This window comes from Anabrus simplex, chromosome 2 (assembly GCF_040414725.1).
Source record: "Anabrus simplex isolate iqAnaSimp1 chromosome 2, ASM4041472v1, whole genome shotgun sequence".
Classification (NCBI taxonomy): Eukaryota; Metazoa; Arthropoda; class Insecta; order Orthoptera; family Tettigoniidae; genus Anabrus; species Anabrus simplex.
The window spans coordinates 128,689,468-128,706,112 of record NC_090266.1 but is presented as its reverse complement, the minus strand read 5'-3'; the positions used below and the strand labels follow the sequence as shown (position 1 = coordinate 128,706,112).

Below are 16,645 nucleotides of genomic sequence, written 5' to 3'. Positions count from 1 at the left end.
TTTGATGGCCAGGCAGGCATCTATTTTTGGAAATGAGACATAGCTCTCATAGTGCATTGGCACTGCTGGTGGCTTCAAATAGCCTATGCAGTGGCCTCCACAGTATGCACTAGCCTTGCATCTTGGGTGGTGTGCTAAGTCCCAACTGACGAGCCTAACTTAGCACATGAGGGCGAAACGCAGGCAACCAAGAATGAGTTAGCTGGAAAATTTATAATGTCCAATAACGGACCATTATATTGGTATTATAAATTTACTCATTCAGGACAAATATTTTAGGTTCCCTATGGGAATCAACATCTATATCACAACGAGAGTCTCAGTCGTAGACCGTTTGTTTTCTGGCTTTGCAAAAATTTTAAGGGCAGGAATAGAAATAAGGACTAGCGACAATACAATCAACTATCAAATATTAGGTTTTAACATTTATTATAAATCAGCACTCTTATCAACAAATTTAAATTGGACAAAATCTTGGAATTCAAACATCTTCTCTGCCAGTCTATTCGGTACAACGTAAATATTCTTCCCATAATTCTCGTAACATAATTTTTGAAAATACATAGGCGAGTATTAGCCTACATCTGACGTAAAAAAAAATAATAAACGTATTTTTATGAGGAGACCTCTCTCTAATGTTAACATGATTATTTACAAAGTAAATTTTTGATAAATATTTTTCTGATCCATTTATCGACAGCGATTAAATTATATCCCTTCCTGTTTAACGTGTTAAATTAACGTTACTTCCAGCAGATTGAAATGAGAAAAAATTAAAATTAAAATTTCTATCGAAATTCCATTCAACTTGTCTTCCTCAGATTTAATTTTATAAAATGAAAATTTTTCCATAATTATTACTTCAAAATTTCCCATAATAATTACTCAAACTAACGCAGTATCCTTTTTCAGTATTACACACATTGAAAATTCTAGTATTGTAGGGTTTTACAATAAATTGTTCATGACTCCTGTCCACGGACATAACACTTACTTATTCATTTTTATCTAAGACATTAAACCCTTCTCTATATAATTTCGGGATAAAATCCACTAAAGATTCACTTCTCAACAAATGGGAGCAACACAAATAATGATATTTTCAATCAGAACTCACGCAACGAACAAATAATCGAGTCAAATTGTAATCACAAGAAATATCACAATCCACAGAAATAATAATTAATCACACATACAGCATTCACACTAGGGTACACGGTAACAGTTTACAATGTTTACGACGATTTCTAATCCATGAGTATTACATTTTAATTTTAATCTAAGTCATAGAAAATTTTTGATAATGGTATCGGGTAAAGAAATACCATTGCATCACCTAGGAATGTGATGATGTCAGGATTATCACTTAAATAAAGAAGCTAGGTTCAACAACGATGTTCGTGAGAATATCAGTGATAGATATCATCGGAAAAATTATCGTTACAGAAACGCACATAACACAGGTCAAATATAAACGTACACATTTATGGTTCATGAGTCACGACATTATTAATATTTAAATACCATGGCTATCGACTAACACGTGCTCCACCCGAAGAAATTATGTTCAACAACATATATTCTTCACATGAGACTCAATAAATGGATTCACAAGTCAAACACATAATAACTGATCCATTCCCAAGTCCAAAAATGCAATAAATAATCCGTTAAGATTCGGCCGTCTTCCAGGCTCACATTTATCCAACTAGAGCACATATTAAAATTTCACATACAAGAATAAACAATATTTACACCCATGACCCTTGATTTCTTATTTAACCCGTGATGAAATTTAATTATTATTATGATTATTATTATTCAATGTGCGAGATCACAAATCCGCGTAAGCTAAGGTTCGAAAAAATTACCAGATGACACTAACACGTTTGAAATCCACATAAAGACAATAACAACGTATAGGGCAAATTCGACGTAATAAACGTACCGACAATCTGTCCCACATGACTTCAAAAAAAATTATTAATTATTTCAAAATTAAATTATTATTATTATCGGAGAGGTCAATGATTCTTAAATCGCTCCTATACTATTGAATGGGACAGCCAGAATAAATGTTGAAGACACTCGCACATCACTAACTATTTAATCGGAACCAATAATCATTCACACTCAATTAACAACTACCTTACACCATGGAAAGAAGAAATGAAATATCAAACTACGGCAAGACTAGAAGAAAATTACGTCAAATGAATAAGGAAGCGTTATCTCTACATTATCTCTACAAAGATGAACAGATAGATGTTATAAAACTGTTCTGTGCTCCAGGCAGAATGGGAGCTAATACCACACAAGAACATTTCAGATTGCATCCTGAACATGCCTGATCGAATCACAGCTGTAACTACAGCTAGAGATGGTAATACCCATTACTGAGGCAATGGAAATGTGTTAAAAACATGTGAACAAATGGACTGCATATGAAACAGTGCAGAGCTCCAGGTTATGACATTTCCAACTTCATGTTGTTGGACTGTTGTGATGGTCACGATCAATGTTTCTCGATCATTGAGCTGAAACTTTTCAAATGGGCTTTTTAATTTAAAATATATTGCCATATTGTTGTAATGTCATATTTGATTTTTACCAGGTTTCAAATGGACTAACTTCAAATTTTTTCTGAAATACATAGTGGTTTTTTTTTTTTTTTTTTGCTGGCGAGTGGTTAGTATCTATTACTGCTTGCCTTACGTTGTTGGTACCAATGTGAAAAACTACAATCTTCTCCTTATCCTCACCTTTCCCTTCTACTTTCCTCAACATCTGTCTTAACCTAATTCCTGGTTAACACACTACCCTGGTTCCCTTTTCCACACACTTTCCTCTCGTACCTAACAATGGATTCTCCCAATGACCAGACCCTCAACCCCACCCATTTCATTAGATCTCCTCCCCTCCTGGTCTCCCTTATCTCCCCTGACAGGTGCAGAACCTATATCCCCCTACCTTTTCTCCCTCTCGTTACCATTTTCAACCTCCCTCTTGTCTACCTATCCCCTACCTACATTTCCCTTTCCTTCTTCCCTCTCCGTCTCCTGTAACACTTTGCTGTATCCCATCTGACTCATACCATATTCTCACCAATACCTCTTGTGAAATTTTACCCCTGACTAAATCCCGTAGTCCTCAATATCCTTTGCCTTAAAACATTAGCCCACCTGTCTACCACAACTTCTCCCCATGCTTTCGCCCAATCTTGTATACCTCCTGTACCCTGTACATTGGGTACCTACCTTCATTCTTGTCCTCCATTAGAACCCTAATTATATTCCTCTCCATTTTTTCCCCTCATACTCCATAATGTCCATTTACACCTGCAGTCTCTACACCTGTATTTCTTAACCATTCTTCAACCTTCTTCACAAAAGTTTGAAATATTATAAAAATAATGAAATATTGTGAAAATAAATTCATCAATATATGAATTAAAAAATACAGGTTGCCAAAATTAGCAAAGATCTGAATTTTCTAAAAAAAAATCTTAGAGAATGACTTAACACTGCAATATCTTAGATTGACCAAAAAGAAACTCTGAAATACAAACCAAACACGTAAGACACAGCCAACACTTCCGTCAAAAATACAATGGAAGTATGTGACAAAATTTAAAACCTGAGTATTTTACTGTATTATATATATATATATTCTTTTTATTTATATATATATATATATATATCGTTAATATATATCCGAATATACCTATCAAAAACACAGTTAAATGAATAAAATAAAAATCAACTTGATACAGTAAAATGATCAAAACTTGATGCCTGCCTAGCCATCAGATGATATAGGGAACTTAAAATATTTGTCTCAAATGAGTAAATTTATAATACCAATATAAATGGCCAGCCAGGCATCAATTTTTGATGAGACAAAGTCTCTCATAGTGCACTGGCACTGCCGGTGGCTCCAAGTAGCCTACACAGTGGCCTCCACGGTATGCACTAGCCATGCGTCTTGGTGGGTGTGCTATTTACCAACTGATGAGCCCAACTTAGCACACTGGGGCAAAACGCTGGCAACCAGGAATGAGTTAGCTGGAAAATTTATAATGTCCGATAACAGACCATTTATATTGGTATTATGCTTAAAGGTGTCGTACACTGGACACATTATGTTGATGATCTGTTTGCCATCATTGATCAGTATCTTAACAACAGTGGTGATCTACTCAACTATTTAAATGAAATAGATCTACTCATAAAATTCATGAAATAATCTGAAATCTACAAATCACTTGATTAATCGTACCTCACCATCACCTGTAATATTAATAATATTAATAATAATAGTAGTAATAATAATTTAAAAAATTATCCTTCAAAATTAACAGGAAACCTACGCCGACCATTAATACCATCAGACAAATGTCACTACATCTGGGAGCCCACACAAAAGCAGCATATAAGAATATGAAACATAGAGCCTGTAAGATCCCGCTTTCCCTTAAAGATCTCAATAATTAAATAAAAACTATCTATGCCATTGCTGAAAGCAGCGGGTATAACAAACACTTCATAGACAAAATAATTAACAAAATCAAGAGTAAGGCTAATACCACTTTAATTAAGGATCTGATGCTGATGAAAGCCTATTCTTCTTTTGTCATGGGTACGACATCGTAACTGGTGTACAACATTCAATTATTGTGGTTGATATATTTTGGTCATGTTTTATTAAATGCTAAATTAACTTTTATTAAATGTTAAATACAGAGGTGCCAATTATTGCGGATTGCCCGTAATGATTACGGATTTCACTTCGTGATTGCGGCATTACGGTCGAAGGTGAAATTATTATGGAAAAGCAACATTGTCACGATAAAAATTAATTTCTACGAAAAAAAGGAAATAAATAAATAATGTTCAATCCCTTAGAGCATTACTGGTCAACCCCCCTCATTTCAATGTTTGTAAGTTGGCAACTAAACGTATATGGTCGTCACTTGTTTCCTGCGAGCATTGTGAAATCACGGCCTGCTACATGGATATACTCTCCTCTCTTAGCTAGAATGATGCATCAAGTTGGCCGTGAGGTAGGCTCTACTCCTTGCTCTGCTGCAATTCTCTTTGGTTCTCCAGTTCGCGTATTCATTTCTCTGTCTGTTGTGTGCATAGAACGAGTGGTATATTTAGCGTATTTCAGTTCAATTATCTTAGTCATTGATTCGAAAAGAAGTGATTGGTTTTGTAAAATGAAGCGGAGCAATTGTCAAATTGCGTCTTCTTCTAAGAAGACAGCAGTGTTACAGAAATATCGAGACAGTTACACAAAGAAATGGCCATGCCTACTTGCTTCTTGTGTTAGTGAAAACCACGTGCTCTGCAATGTGTGTTTGTGCAATTTCTCTGTGGCTCACGGTGGACGTGATGATTGCAGACGACACACAGAATAAAAAAAAAACATCACACATACAGTGAATCAAAATTACGAAACCAGTCTGTTTCATCGTTCTTCGTAAAAGGTAATGAAACTGCGGTGACGAATGCCGAATTGTTGTCGACATATTTTCTTTTGGAGCATAATATTCCGTTATCAGTTTCAGATCACGCTGGAAATTTGTTTAGTTCATTGTTCCCCGACTCTAAAATATCTCAGAAATATGGTTATGCAAGAACTAAAACCTCTGCTTTAGTTCAATACACAGCATCTGAGGCAAAAAAGGAAATCAGTGAACTTTTGCAAATAACGCCTTTTTCTTTGGCTACTGATGGTAGTACGGATTCAAAAGCAGTTAAACTTTATCTTATAGTTGTCTCTTTCTGTAATGCTCAGAGAGGCCAAATATCAACTCTTCTATTGTCATTGTTAGAGAGTACCGACAATACAGGTGAGGGACTTTTCTCTGTTATTAATAGTGAATTGTCTTCTTTAGCCATTCCATGGGAAAATTGCATTTCTTTTTCATCTGACAATGCATACACAATGATAGGGGCAAATAAAGGTGATGCCAAATTTGTGAAGGACAGGCATTCTTCTGTTTATGTCCCAGGTTGTTCATGTCATCTCATACACATCTGTGCACAAAAAGCAGCAGCCCAATTACCAGTCAGTGTAGAGAACTTTTTGGTTCAGTTATATTACTATCTTGATAGGAGTTCTAAAAGGTAAAACACATTGATAGTTTATCGGGCTGTTTGTGGCACAGAGGGTCACAAAATGTTGAAATATGTTAGTACCCGTTGGCTCTCACTTCTTCAGTCTACTGATAGAGTTCTTGAGCAGTGGGAAGCTTTGACACTCATGTTTTGTAGTGAGACCCACCATAAAAATGAGACAACCAAGCAGTTTGAAACTCTGAAATCTTTCATACAAGAGTTTTATATGTCAGCTTGTAGTTACATTATCAGGAAATTTCCCCTTGATGATGAATTTCTTCATCATGCCGAAGTTGTAGACATCTCTCTCAGAATGAAGGTTTCCTATTTATCTCTTGAATACTTTGTTCGAATATTCCCAACTTTGGTCAAAGAAAGTGAACATGACAAACTTGAAGAGGAATTTGCAGTTTACGAGTGTGATACTTTCCTGGAATATACTGTATTGTACATGGACCTAACATTGATGTGAATTGGGGCACCATTGCAGAGCTTAAAAATGAAAGTGGACAAATTAAGTATAAAACCTTAAGTAATGTTGTGTTTGCAGTGCTAAGTGTAGCTCATAGTAACTCTCCCACAGAAAGAGTTTTCAGTGTTGTTAGGAAAAATCAGACAGCATTCAGGCCTACATTAAGTACATCCACACTGGAATCATTTATGGTTCTGAAGACGAAAATGTCATCTCAGGGGAGTGTATGTTTCAAGAAAACCTACACTGAAAAGCAGCTGCCGGGTGCGAAACAAGCTACAAAGAATTTTTTATCACAGAACTAACAGGTAATGAGTAAATTTTATTGTGTAATATGATATACTTTAGAATAGATCGCTGTAGGAAAGGGCAAACGGGGTGCTTTGGATTTGACTCGTAAACGTTTACAACGGGAAGAGGAGGGGGGCGAATTAAAAATGGGATTACTGATAGCCCCCTTCAACATTTGGCATCTTTGTAAATATGTTTAATACATGGTTTCCCTATAAATATGTATTATAAAATTTGTATAACCTCAAATACGTATTGTGTATAAGTTTAACCTCTGCCGGGCTGAGTGGCTCAGTTTAACCTCAAAATCTGTATAGTCGAAAACGGTAGAAAACTCTATAATGTTCATATATAAGATTTATTCTACTATAATTTGGTATATATGAAGGGTTCTGGAAACTTACTGTAAGCTTTATTATCCAGATACATGTAGAGACATTCGGAATGTTGGAGAGATTGCCATGTGTATTGGTAAATTAAGGAAAATTTGAGTACTCCATTCGACTAGCTGGTCGATCGATGTTTCAAGTGTGTTCCATTAGAGTGTTGTAAGAACCCTTCCAGAAAACGATAATTCTAGACGGTTGATCGAACAGTATATATATCGAGCTGTCAGTCAGTGAATGAGTCAGGTTGGACTCTAAGGCAAGTGTTGGACTCAAAGTGACTGTTCGGCTCTGAGGTGGAGTTGGTGAGTTCAAGAGAGCGTATGTTATAGTGCGCGAATCAGCGTTATTGATATCTGTACTTGTCAGAATAATTATAATTGTGTGTTGGGCCGATTACCTTCGATATTATGCCCCTAACAACAAGCATTATAATTGTGTGTTGTAACTTACATTGACAAAGTAATTTACACAAGGAAGTGAACGTGTTTTCGTGTGATATTTATTTCCGTCAAATAAAATCGCATTTGAGAACGATACTTTCATATACAACAATAGCATTTATCATAACATAAACATCTTCAAAAACCATAATATAAAAATAGCATTTAAAACAACCATTACTAATTCGAACTTACTTTTTAACCTGCACTCTGTTAATAATAATAATAATAATAATAATAATAATAAATATTTTAACTCAGGAGTTTACAAAATCAATTGTCAGTCTTGTTAAACTTCCCATATTGAACAACCGGTAGGCATTTTACAATAAGATATCAGAAGCGTCTAAATGCCATGATGTATAACCGTTTTTCAGCTATGAGCACACACATGAAAGATTTCAACCTTAACTATTCATTGATTAATCAGGATTTTAAAAATCCTTTGTTCTGCACAAAAAAGTCCCTTTCTTAGCATTATTAGAGAACATACACATCCTAATAGATCAATACAACAATCCAGAACATAATTTAAATGAAAATGAAAAATCAAATTTATTATACAATATATTTACTCCATTTCTTTGTAAACACGCACTAAACACGTGATCCAGCCCCCAACAAATCGGAGCTTTACCTTCCCCATCTTTAGTTCCTTATCTATTTCTCCTGCTTCTCCTCCTCCTTTGCCCCTCCCATCAGGAGCTCCAATTATAGTCACCAGACAAATAAAACTTAGTTTGGCATCCGGGAGATAGTAGGTTCGAATCCCACTATCGGCAGCCCTGAAGATGGTTTTCCGTGGTTTCCCATTTTCACACCAGGCAAATGCTGGGGCTGAACCTTAATTAAGGCCACGGCCGCTTCCTTCCAACTCCTAGGCCTTTCCTATCCCATCGTCGCCATAAGACCTATCTGTGTCGGTGCGACGTAAAGCCCCTAGCAAAAAAAAAAAACTTAGTTTGCACTACCCGTGTCAAAGAGTACGCTATTCAACTGGACAATGGGAGGTCAGTTTGTTATTCTACCATTTAAATCAACACTCCACCTTTTTCTTCTCGTTTCCCACAAATTAATTTCTTTTTCTTCTTTGCAGACATTTCTAATTCTGCAGTACTTATTGCCGATTCAGTACCGTATTGGCAACTAACCACATCTCTACAAAATCACACATTAGAAAGTGTTTTCCCGTTAGCTGATATTTATTTTTCAACAGCTTCAGGAATTTTTTATCGCGACAAGACTTGTCACCCTAGTGAAAACATAATGAACTTTATAAATTGAATCTTTCCATCTTATCCAGTTGAACCAAGAACTTTATTTTCAAGATAAAAATAGTATATTTATGCTGGCTAAACATATCATCCAGCAGAATGTTGATTTTAATTATTGCCATGTTTTAATATTGTTTTCTACCGAAGATGGCCCAAATTAGGGATGAAACATGTATAGATTTTAAGTCTCAAGTGTCAAAGACACTTTTACTGTATTGAATAGGAGGAAGAACTTTGTAATTAATTGTTGAAAATGAAAATGAAAACCTACAACCTGTTTTCCAGTCATTGACCGGGTCAGGGATGTAATGAATGAAACATACATAGGCTGTTGTTACAATGGGGTCGCCACTCCCAAGGTGATTTATTAATGAGTGATAAATGCTATGAAATGATAATGGAGAGTGTTGCTGGAATGAAATATGACAGGGAAAACCGGAGTACCCGGAGAAAAACCTGTCCCGCCTCCGCTTTGTCCAGCACAAATCTCACATGGAGTCACCGGGATTTGAACCACGGTATCCAGCGGTGAGAGGCCGACGCGCTGCCGTCTGAGCCACGGAGGCTCTAATTAATTGTTATACAACTAAAAATAAATTCACTTCCATTTAGTAATTTGTTTTTAATATTATTTTCATTAGCTCTATTTATTTGTCAAACTGTGTCTGTTAAATACAAAGTCCGTTGAATCGAGGGTTGTACTTTTAAAATTATATATGCTTCAAAATTTACTGACTAAACTTTGTTTTAAACTGTATGTTGCAACTACAGCGGAACCTTGGATTGCGAGCATAATTCGTTCCGGCAACATGCTCGTAATCCAAATCGCTCGTATATCAAAGCAAATTTTCCCATAAGAAACTATTGAAACTCGGATGATCCGTCCACAACACAAAAATATTTATTCGCATAACATTTCTAAAACCAAATATAACAAAAAACAATTAAACTGCACTTTACCTTACAATAGAATTGTTGGTGTGAGGGAGACGAGAGATGACATGAGCTTCTGAAACTCAGCGGTGAATGCCTCAGCTGCCTTAGCATCCGAACTGGAAGCCTCACCATGCCTATCAACGCTATGGATGCCACTTCTCCTCTTAAAGTTCTCAAACCATCCCCTACTGGCCTTGAAGCTTTCTTCGACTTCTGTTGACGTACGTGAACTACGTGGTAATTTACTTACAAGGTCGGCGTACAATGTCCTTGCCTTCTCGCAGATTAAATTCTCGGTCACAGTATCGCCTGCCAGTTGCTTATCATTTATCCAAACAAGAAGCAACTTTTCTACATCTTCCAGAACATGTGGTCGTTGCTTTGATACTCTTGTGACTCCTTTTGCTGCATCCACCCCTTTTATTTCTTCTTTCTTCTTTAATATTGTGCAAATCGTTGACGTAGACTTGTTATAAAATCTCACGATATCAGCCACTCGCATGCCTCGTTCGTGTTTTTCGATCATTTCCTTCTTAACATCCACTGTAATCATCTCTTTCTTCCGACCGAATTCGTTTTTAGCCATCTTTTCATTCACAGGGCCCATCGTTGCAGAACAGTTGTATCACAGATGACAGAAACAAAACATGTACACTCGTACGGTGTTGACTATGTGAGCGAGGCACGCCAACTGAAGTCCAGCGCGGGAAATGATTACACACACTTTCCCAGGAAAGAGAGTGGCAGGGGGAGGGGTAGGTACACGTGACGCTCGTATTGCGAAACCTCACTCGCTTATCAAGTTACAATGTATTTAAAATATTTGCTCGTCTTGCAAAACACTCGTAGACCAAGTTACTCGCAATCCGAGGTTCCACTGTACTTGTACAGGTTTCCAAAACTGATTTTTAATTCCTTTGTTCTGATTATTTTCTTCTAAAGTGATTATTTCGGTCATGTTTACCATTGTAGGGTTTGAAAGCTGTCATTGCTGAGTCATACGAGCGCATCCATCGTTCCAACCTTGTGGGAATGGGTATCGTTCCATTACAATTTCTGCCTGGAGAGACAGCAGAGTCCCTTGGTCTCACAGGAAAGGAACTGTACACCATTACTATTCCTGAAGACTGTCATCCCCTTCAGCAGCTTACTGTTCAGGTAATATTTTACGCTCCACCTGTTTTGTGCCATTTCATGCAAACTGTTGTAGTACTGAATGCAAGAATTAGGTGGCTTCAATACTTCCCTGGATCTAAGGAAACTGTATTTCATTTTTTTCTTGTCTAAGAATATACCATATTTATTCATGTTCATGCATATTTTTTTTTTTTACAAATTTTGTTAAAAATCAGGACATTATTCGGGACAAGGTTGGCAAGAACTTATTTCTTGGCAACAATCAAATCTTCTGTTTGTGTTCCCAGGCACATGTGACTTCATCTTGCTTGGACAACCACAGATGTAAGCAGTCTCTATTGGTTTTGGTATTTGAGGTTCGTAAGTGAATATTTGTGTGACATAAAGAAAATTATGACTCATATACAGCAAGTGAAGAATTAAAAATAATGTAAGAATCTGCTTGGGGGAGTAACAGAGCTGCATGTCGGAAATACAATGCTAGCAGAAGCTATATCGCAAGTGGCGAAGTAAGAAAGCTCTCTTGCTGGAAACCACTGGTAGTCGCAAAGCTTTAAATGGCCAAGCAGTGAAGTATCTGGAAGTGATTTGCAGATATATAGAGGAGAAAAAGGCAATTTGGATATGCACTTTCCCCAGAAATGAGAAAGGTTTTTTTTAACCTTCTTGCTTTAGCGAAGGAAATGAAAATGACTTCAAAGCTAGTTGAGGTTGGCTGACTAGATACTATGAAAGAAATTCTACTTTGAAATAAATTCTCTTTCATTAAAAAGAAGAATGAACATCAGTATCAATGGCTGCTTGATGCGTACGATGAGAAAATATTAAATTCTATTGTTACTTTATCAATTTGCAGGAACAGCATAGTTATCAACTTGGGCAGATTGGCAACATAAATCAGACTTCAATTTTCTTTTGAAATGCTGTTCGCAAGGAGAGAACTGAATTTCTGTAGGGATGGGCGACTGAGAAGTTAAGCTGCTCTGCCGTGTTGTGTGTCACAGCCGACAGGAGAAAAATGCTGCCGTAGGTAATTTTATGGCACATAACTTTGCAAAAAATTAGTGTTCCTGGTGTAATAGCCATGGCCTAAGGAAAGGGCTGGATGGACACAACCTTGTAATCGATTGGGTAAAACATGTTTGGAAAAAATCTACCAGCGACTTTGTTATAATTAAGTAGCTTGGACAGTTGTGGTGGGCACGTGAAAGATGAAGTGATAGCTTGCCTACAACGAGGAAACACAGACCAATTGATCAGCCTGGAAGAATTACATTTGTACTTTGTCTGCATCATGTGTGCATTAATAAATCTTTTTAAAGTGCACTTGAAATGATCATCACCAAACAGATGGGAGGTAGCAAATGTACTTACACACCAACCAGAAAGATCAAGAGACCCGACTCGGAGCTGATATGAAAAGTTTCTAAAATCGAAATACCTGCCAAGGAAAGCTCTTTTCATTCTCTAAAATGCCTTATTCCAATCTGATGTGGAACAGTTATGAGATGAAGATAAAAGAGCCATGTCTCATCCTCCTAACGTGACTTCAGTGTGTCAACCAGTGGACCAAGGCATTTTGGAGGCATTGAAGACGAGATACAAATGTAACATCTCTCTTCTGTTGTCTTAGCCATGGAGGAAGGATGTGACATGATCAATAAACTAAAGAAAATAGACATATGGGACACTGAGAGGTGGATATCTGAATCCTGGAATGAAATCGATCACATAAGCCTCATTTGTTCCTGGACTATTCAGGAAACAATCGAAAATTGTGAAGTAGTGAACTTGTTGAAGAAAACTCTAAGCCGTGATGTTGGAGAATGGATGAGTCAGGATGAAGACTGTGAATTAGATAGTGAAACAGTTGCGTTAGTGAAAGAAGACGAAGAGATGGAAGACAATGGAAAAGGTTAAGATGAAAAGGTTCACAGTAAAGAACTACAGGAATCAATTATATGCATGGATGAATGAAGCCATTCTTAAGGACTGGTTTTATAAGGAGATTGTTCTTCTGGTAGAAAAGTTTCTAAAATCAAAAAACTTGCCAAGGAAAGCACTTCACATTCCCAACACTGATGCGGAACAGTTGCAGGATATTCTGTTTCTCTGTCACCTAAGTGATGAAGCTGCACGAAGACAAAATGAGTGTGAGAGACAGTCTAGCATCACAATACTTTTTCCTACTAAGGACTAGAAATTTCTTCACCATATTTGTCACCAATTATTTTGGGGTATGTTGTACTTTCCTGTGTCGGGTATTGTGCTAGAACTTTTGTTAGAGTAATATGCAGGAAGGTATAACGAGTTGTAAATAACCCTCCCCTTATTCCATAAAACTCAACACCCTCTCAGCCCACATTGGGTCGAATTTGTGAGACTCTACTGTATAAAGGGGTTGAGGGGGGGTGTGTGTGTGAGGGGGGAAGGGGTGGTTTCTTTTTTTCCTTTTTATTTTCCTTTCACAGCTAGAAACAATTTGGAGACAAATTCTATCCAAATTACCATATAATTAATAATGGGGGTTTTTTTTACATCCCATTAACTACTTTATGGTTTTTGGAGATGCTGAGGTGCTGAAATTTTGTCCCACAGTAGTTCTTTTATGTGCCACTATATCTACCGACACGAGGCTGGCATATTTGAACGCCTTCAAATACCACTGGACTGAGCCAGGATCAAACCTGCCAACTTCAAGTCACTCTACTGTCCGAGCTATTGAGCCTTGCCCAATTATATTTATCTCTCCAGTTAACATAATAGTAAATGAAGGTAGTCTTGCAAAAACTGAGATAATGTTTAGACATCAGTTCAAGTGACATGATTTGAAGCATTGTAATTGATATAACAATATTGGTGCACTGAAAAGGAATAGATCAGTTTTCCTCCATCACTTCACATTTTCCTGGAAATAAAGAAGTCAGTGTGTGGCTTTTACCTACCTACTTTTTTTATTACAAATCTAATGACTTAATTCGTACTCTTGCTGTCAGTATTTTAAGAGAAACATTGGAAATATCAACCATATAACATGGTACATTCAAGTTTGTACTGATGCAGGCAGACTTTGTCATTTAACCATTTTACCATAACCTTACCCACAAATAAGCTCTCTCTCCAGCAACCAATTGTAGTCAGCCATCTTCATAATTTTCCAGTCCGTCATCATCAATGTCCCACTCCAGTCACCCGGGTGTGGTTAACAAGCCTCCTCCATTCCTTTCTGTCCTTCCACTTTTCCTGCTCCATTACTTCCGCCACATCCAATCCAGCTTCTCTAATATCCTTCCAAATCTGATACATCCACCTTCTTCTCGGTCTTCCAACTGGTCTCTTTCCCTTAACTTCTCTTTCCAATTCCCTTCTTGCTACCCATTCCCTTCCTATTCTTTTTACATGTCCGAACCATCTCAGTCTTGCTTTCTGTATGTTCTGTACTGACGATTCTATATTTAGCTCTTCTCTGATTTTTAATATTTTGAATTCTATCTCTTCCTGTCTTTTTAACCGATGTTCTTAAACATTTCAATTCTACTGCTTGGATCTTACTATCTTGTCTCTTGTTAGTTACCAGCGTTTCTAGTCCGTATGTTACAATTGGTATGAAATACTGTTTATATAATGTTAATTCGTTCTCTTGGGTACTTTGTCATCCCATAAAAGCTCTCTGATTTGATAAAATGTTGTACCTTTACTTAGTCTGTTATTAATTTCAGGATTGATTTCATTACTTCCATTAATAACGCTACCCAGATATGTAAACTCTTCTACATTCTCTAACCGTTCTCCATCTATGTTCACTTGGCTTCTCTTTTTCTCTTTTCCACAGCGCAGGACTACAGTTTTCTTTTTACTAATTACCATTCCAAACTCCAGATTTTCATTCCAAATGTCCAGTCTCCTTTGTACTGCGTTTTCTCCCTTTCCCCAGATCACCACATCATCTGCAAATACCAAGCATTCACTTCATCACTACTGATACCCTGTTTTACACATTTTATGATTTCATCCATCAATATAAAAACAATAATGGTGACAGTGCACTTCCTTGCTCAAGAGTTTTTTTTGTATAAAATGTTTCAGTCACCACTCCCCACTGGCACACTGCATTTACTCTCATGATACAACATTTTTTGTCTTGTTAATTATTGATTTTGGTACATTCCTTTTCAGTAGGCATTCCCATACATGTTTTCTCTTAACTGTATCATAAGCTTTTTCCAATTCTAAAAATACGAAGATGATTTCCTTGTTTCTTTCCAGACGTTTTTCCATTATCATTCACAGTGTAAATATCAAGTCTATTGTTGATCTATTCGGTCTAAAGCCACATTGTTCCTCATCTAACTGTGTTTCTATTATATTTTCCAGTCCTTATGGTATCTTTTTCAGTGTTCTTTAAATCCTGATGAAAGCATTCACCATATTCCTCATTATAAACACAAAGATTGTATGGGAAATGGTTGAGACCTGTATGTAAAAAATGTTGACACTCATCCAAGGATTTTCAAGTCTTCCAACTATTCATGAAAATTGTGTTTGTAAATTAGAGTTCTGTAGTTACCCAGAAAGTTCCACAATATTTTTGAAGTTTTTCTTGCTTGTTTTTAAACTTGGGTTAAAGTATCCTCAAAATGTGTATCGTTCATTCATTTTCTTATCTGGTGTCCTGTAAATACACAAACTATAAGTTTTCAATTAATTATTGTGCTAAATGCGCTGTAGATATATTTGAAATGGTCAAATCAAAAATCTAAGTCTCTTTATTTGCAAATGAGGTGTGGCAAATGGTACACTAAAATACATTATTGTCAAGCACTAAATTTTAAATTAACAAGAGTAGAAGAAAATTTTCCTAGAATACAATATTATACAATTTACACTAACAATTTTTTCTATTAAACACACAGCTCATCCTTAATAAATTTATATTGTTACAAAATTCTACTTAAAATATCTCCTGTACTTACAAACATAGTCAATTCATATACAGTATGTGGAATTACTTCAAATAATACTATACAACTGGTATAAGATTAAAATTTACATTGCACTTATTTATTTTTTGCCCATTTCGGAACCTAAATAGCATAATGACCTGCTGCGTCTTAACCAGAGCCCCTTTTGCCACCACTTTTCAGAGTTCCTGAAGGGCCTTCACAGCTACCGTAGCGGTCCCAGGGCCCTCAAATCCCCACTGTACTCACCCCTACAGGCAATCCCCTACTTCTGCTGTCCAAACTCCATAGACCAGGGGATGGAATTAATTTATTCACACACATTATTTTATTTACAATAACCTGCACTGGTCGAATGCCCTCTAACATTTCATTTATTTTCTCTGTTGCTGTTTATTCTCTTCTTGAATATCTGTACAGATTTTGGAAAAGGATCAAACACTACCCCTGGTAAACTGTTCCACTCCTTCACACCCTTCCCAATGAATGAAAATTTACCCCAATCGCTTCTGCTAAAACTCCTTCTAATTTTGTACTTGTGGTCAGTTCTGCCGATTTAATTATTTTCCAACTGAAACCTCTCACGGATTTCTACCCATGCTTCTTCTCCTGTATAGGCT

General features: G+C 36.6%; 1 protein-coding gene across 1 annotated transcript in view; it reads left to right on the top strand.

Annotated features, from left to right (window-relative positions):
- The window catches only part of LOC136863926 (cytoplasmic aconitate hydratase), a 781,251-nt gene that overhangs the window by 726,930 nt on the left and 37,676 nt on the right, over nucleotides 1-16,645 (top strand). Inside the window, exon 17 of the mRNA XM_067140355.2 lies at nucleotides 10,900-11,085. Within this exon, the coding sequence (XP_066996456.1) occupies nucleotides 10,900-11,085 (186 nt within the window). The remainder of the gene's footprint in view (nucleotides 1-10,899; nucleotides 11,086-16,645) is intronic.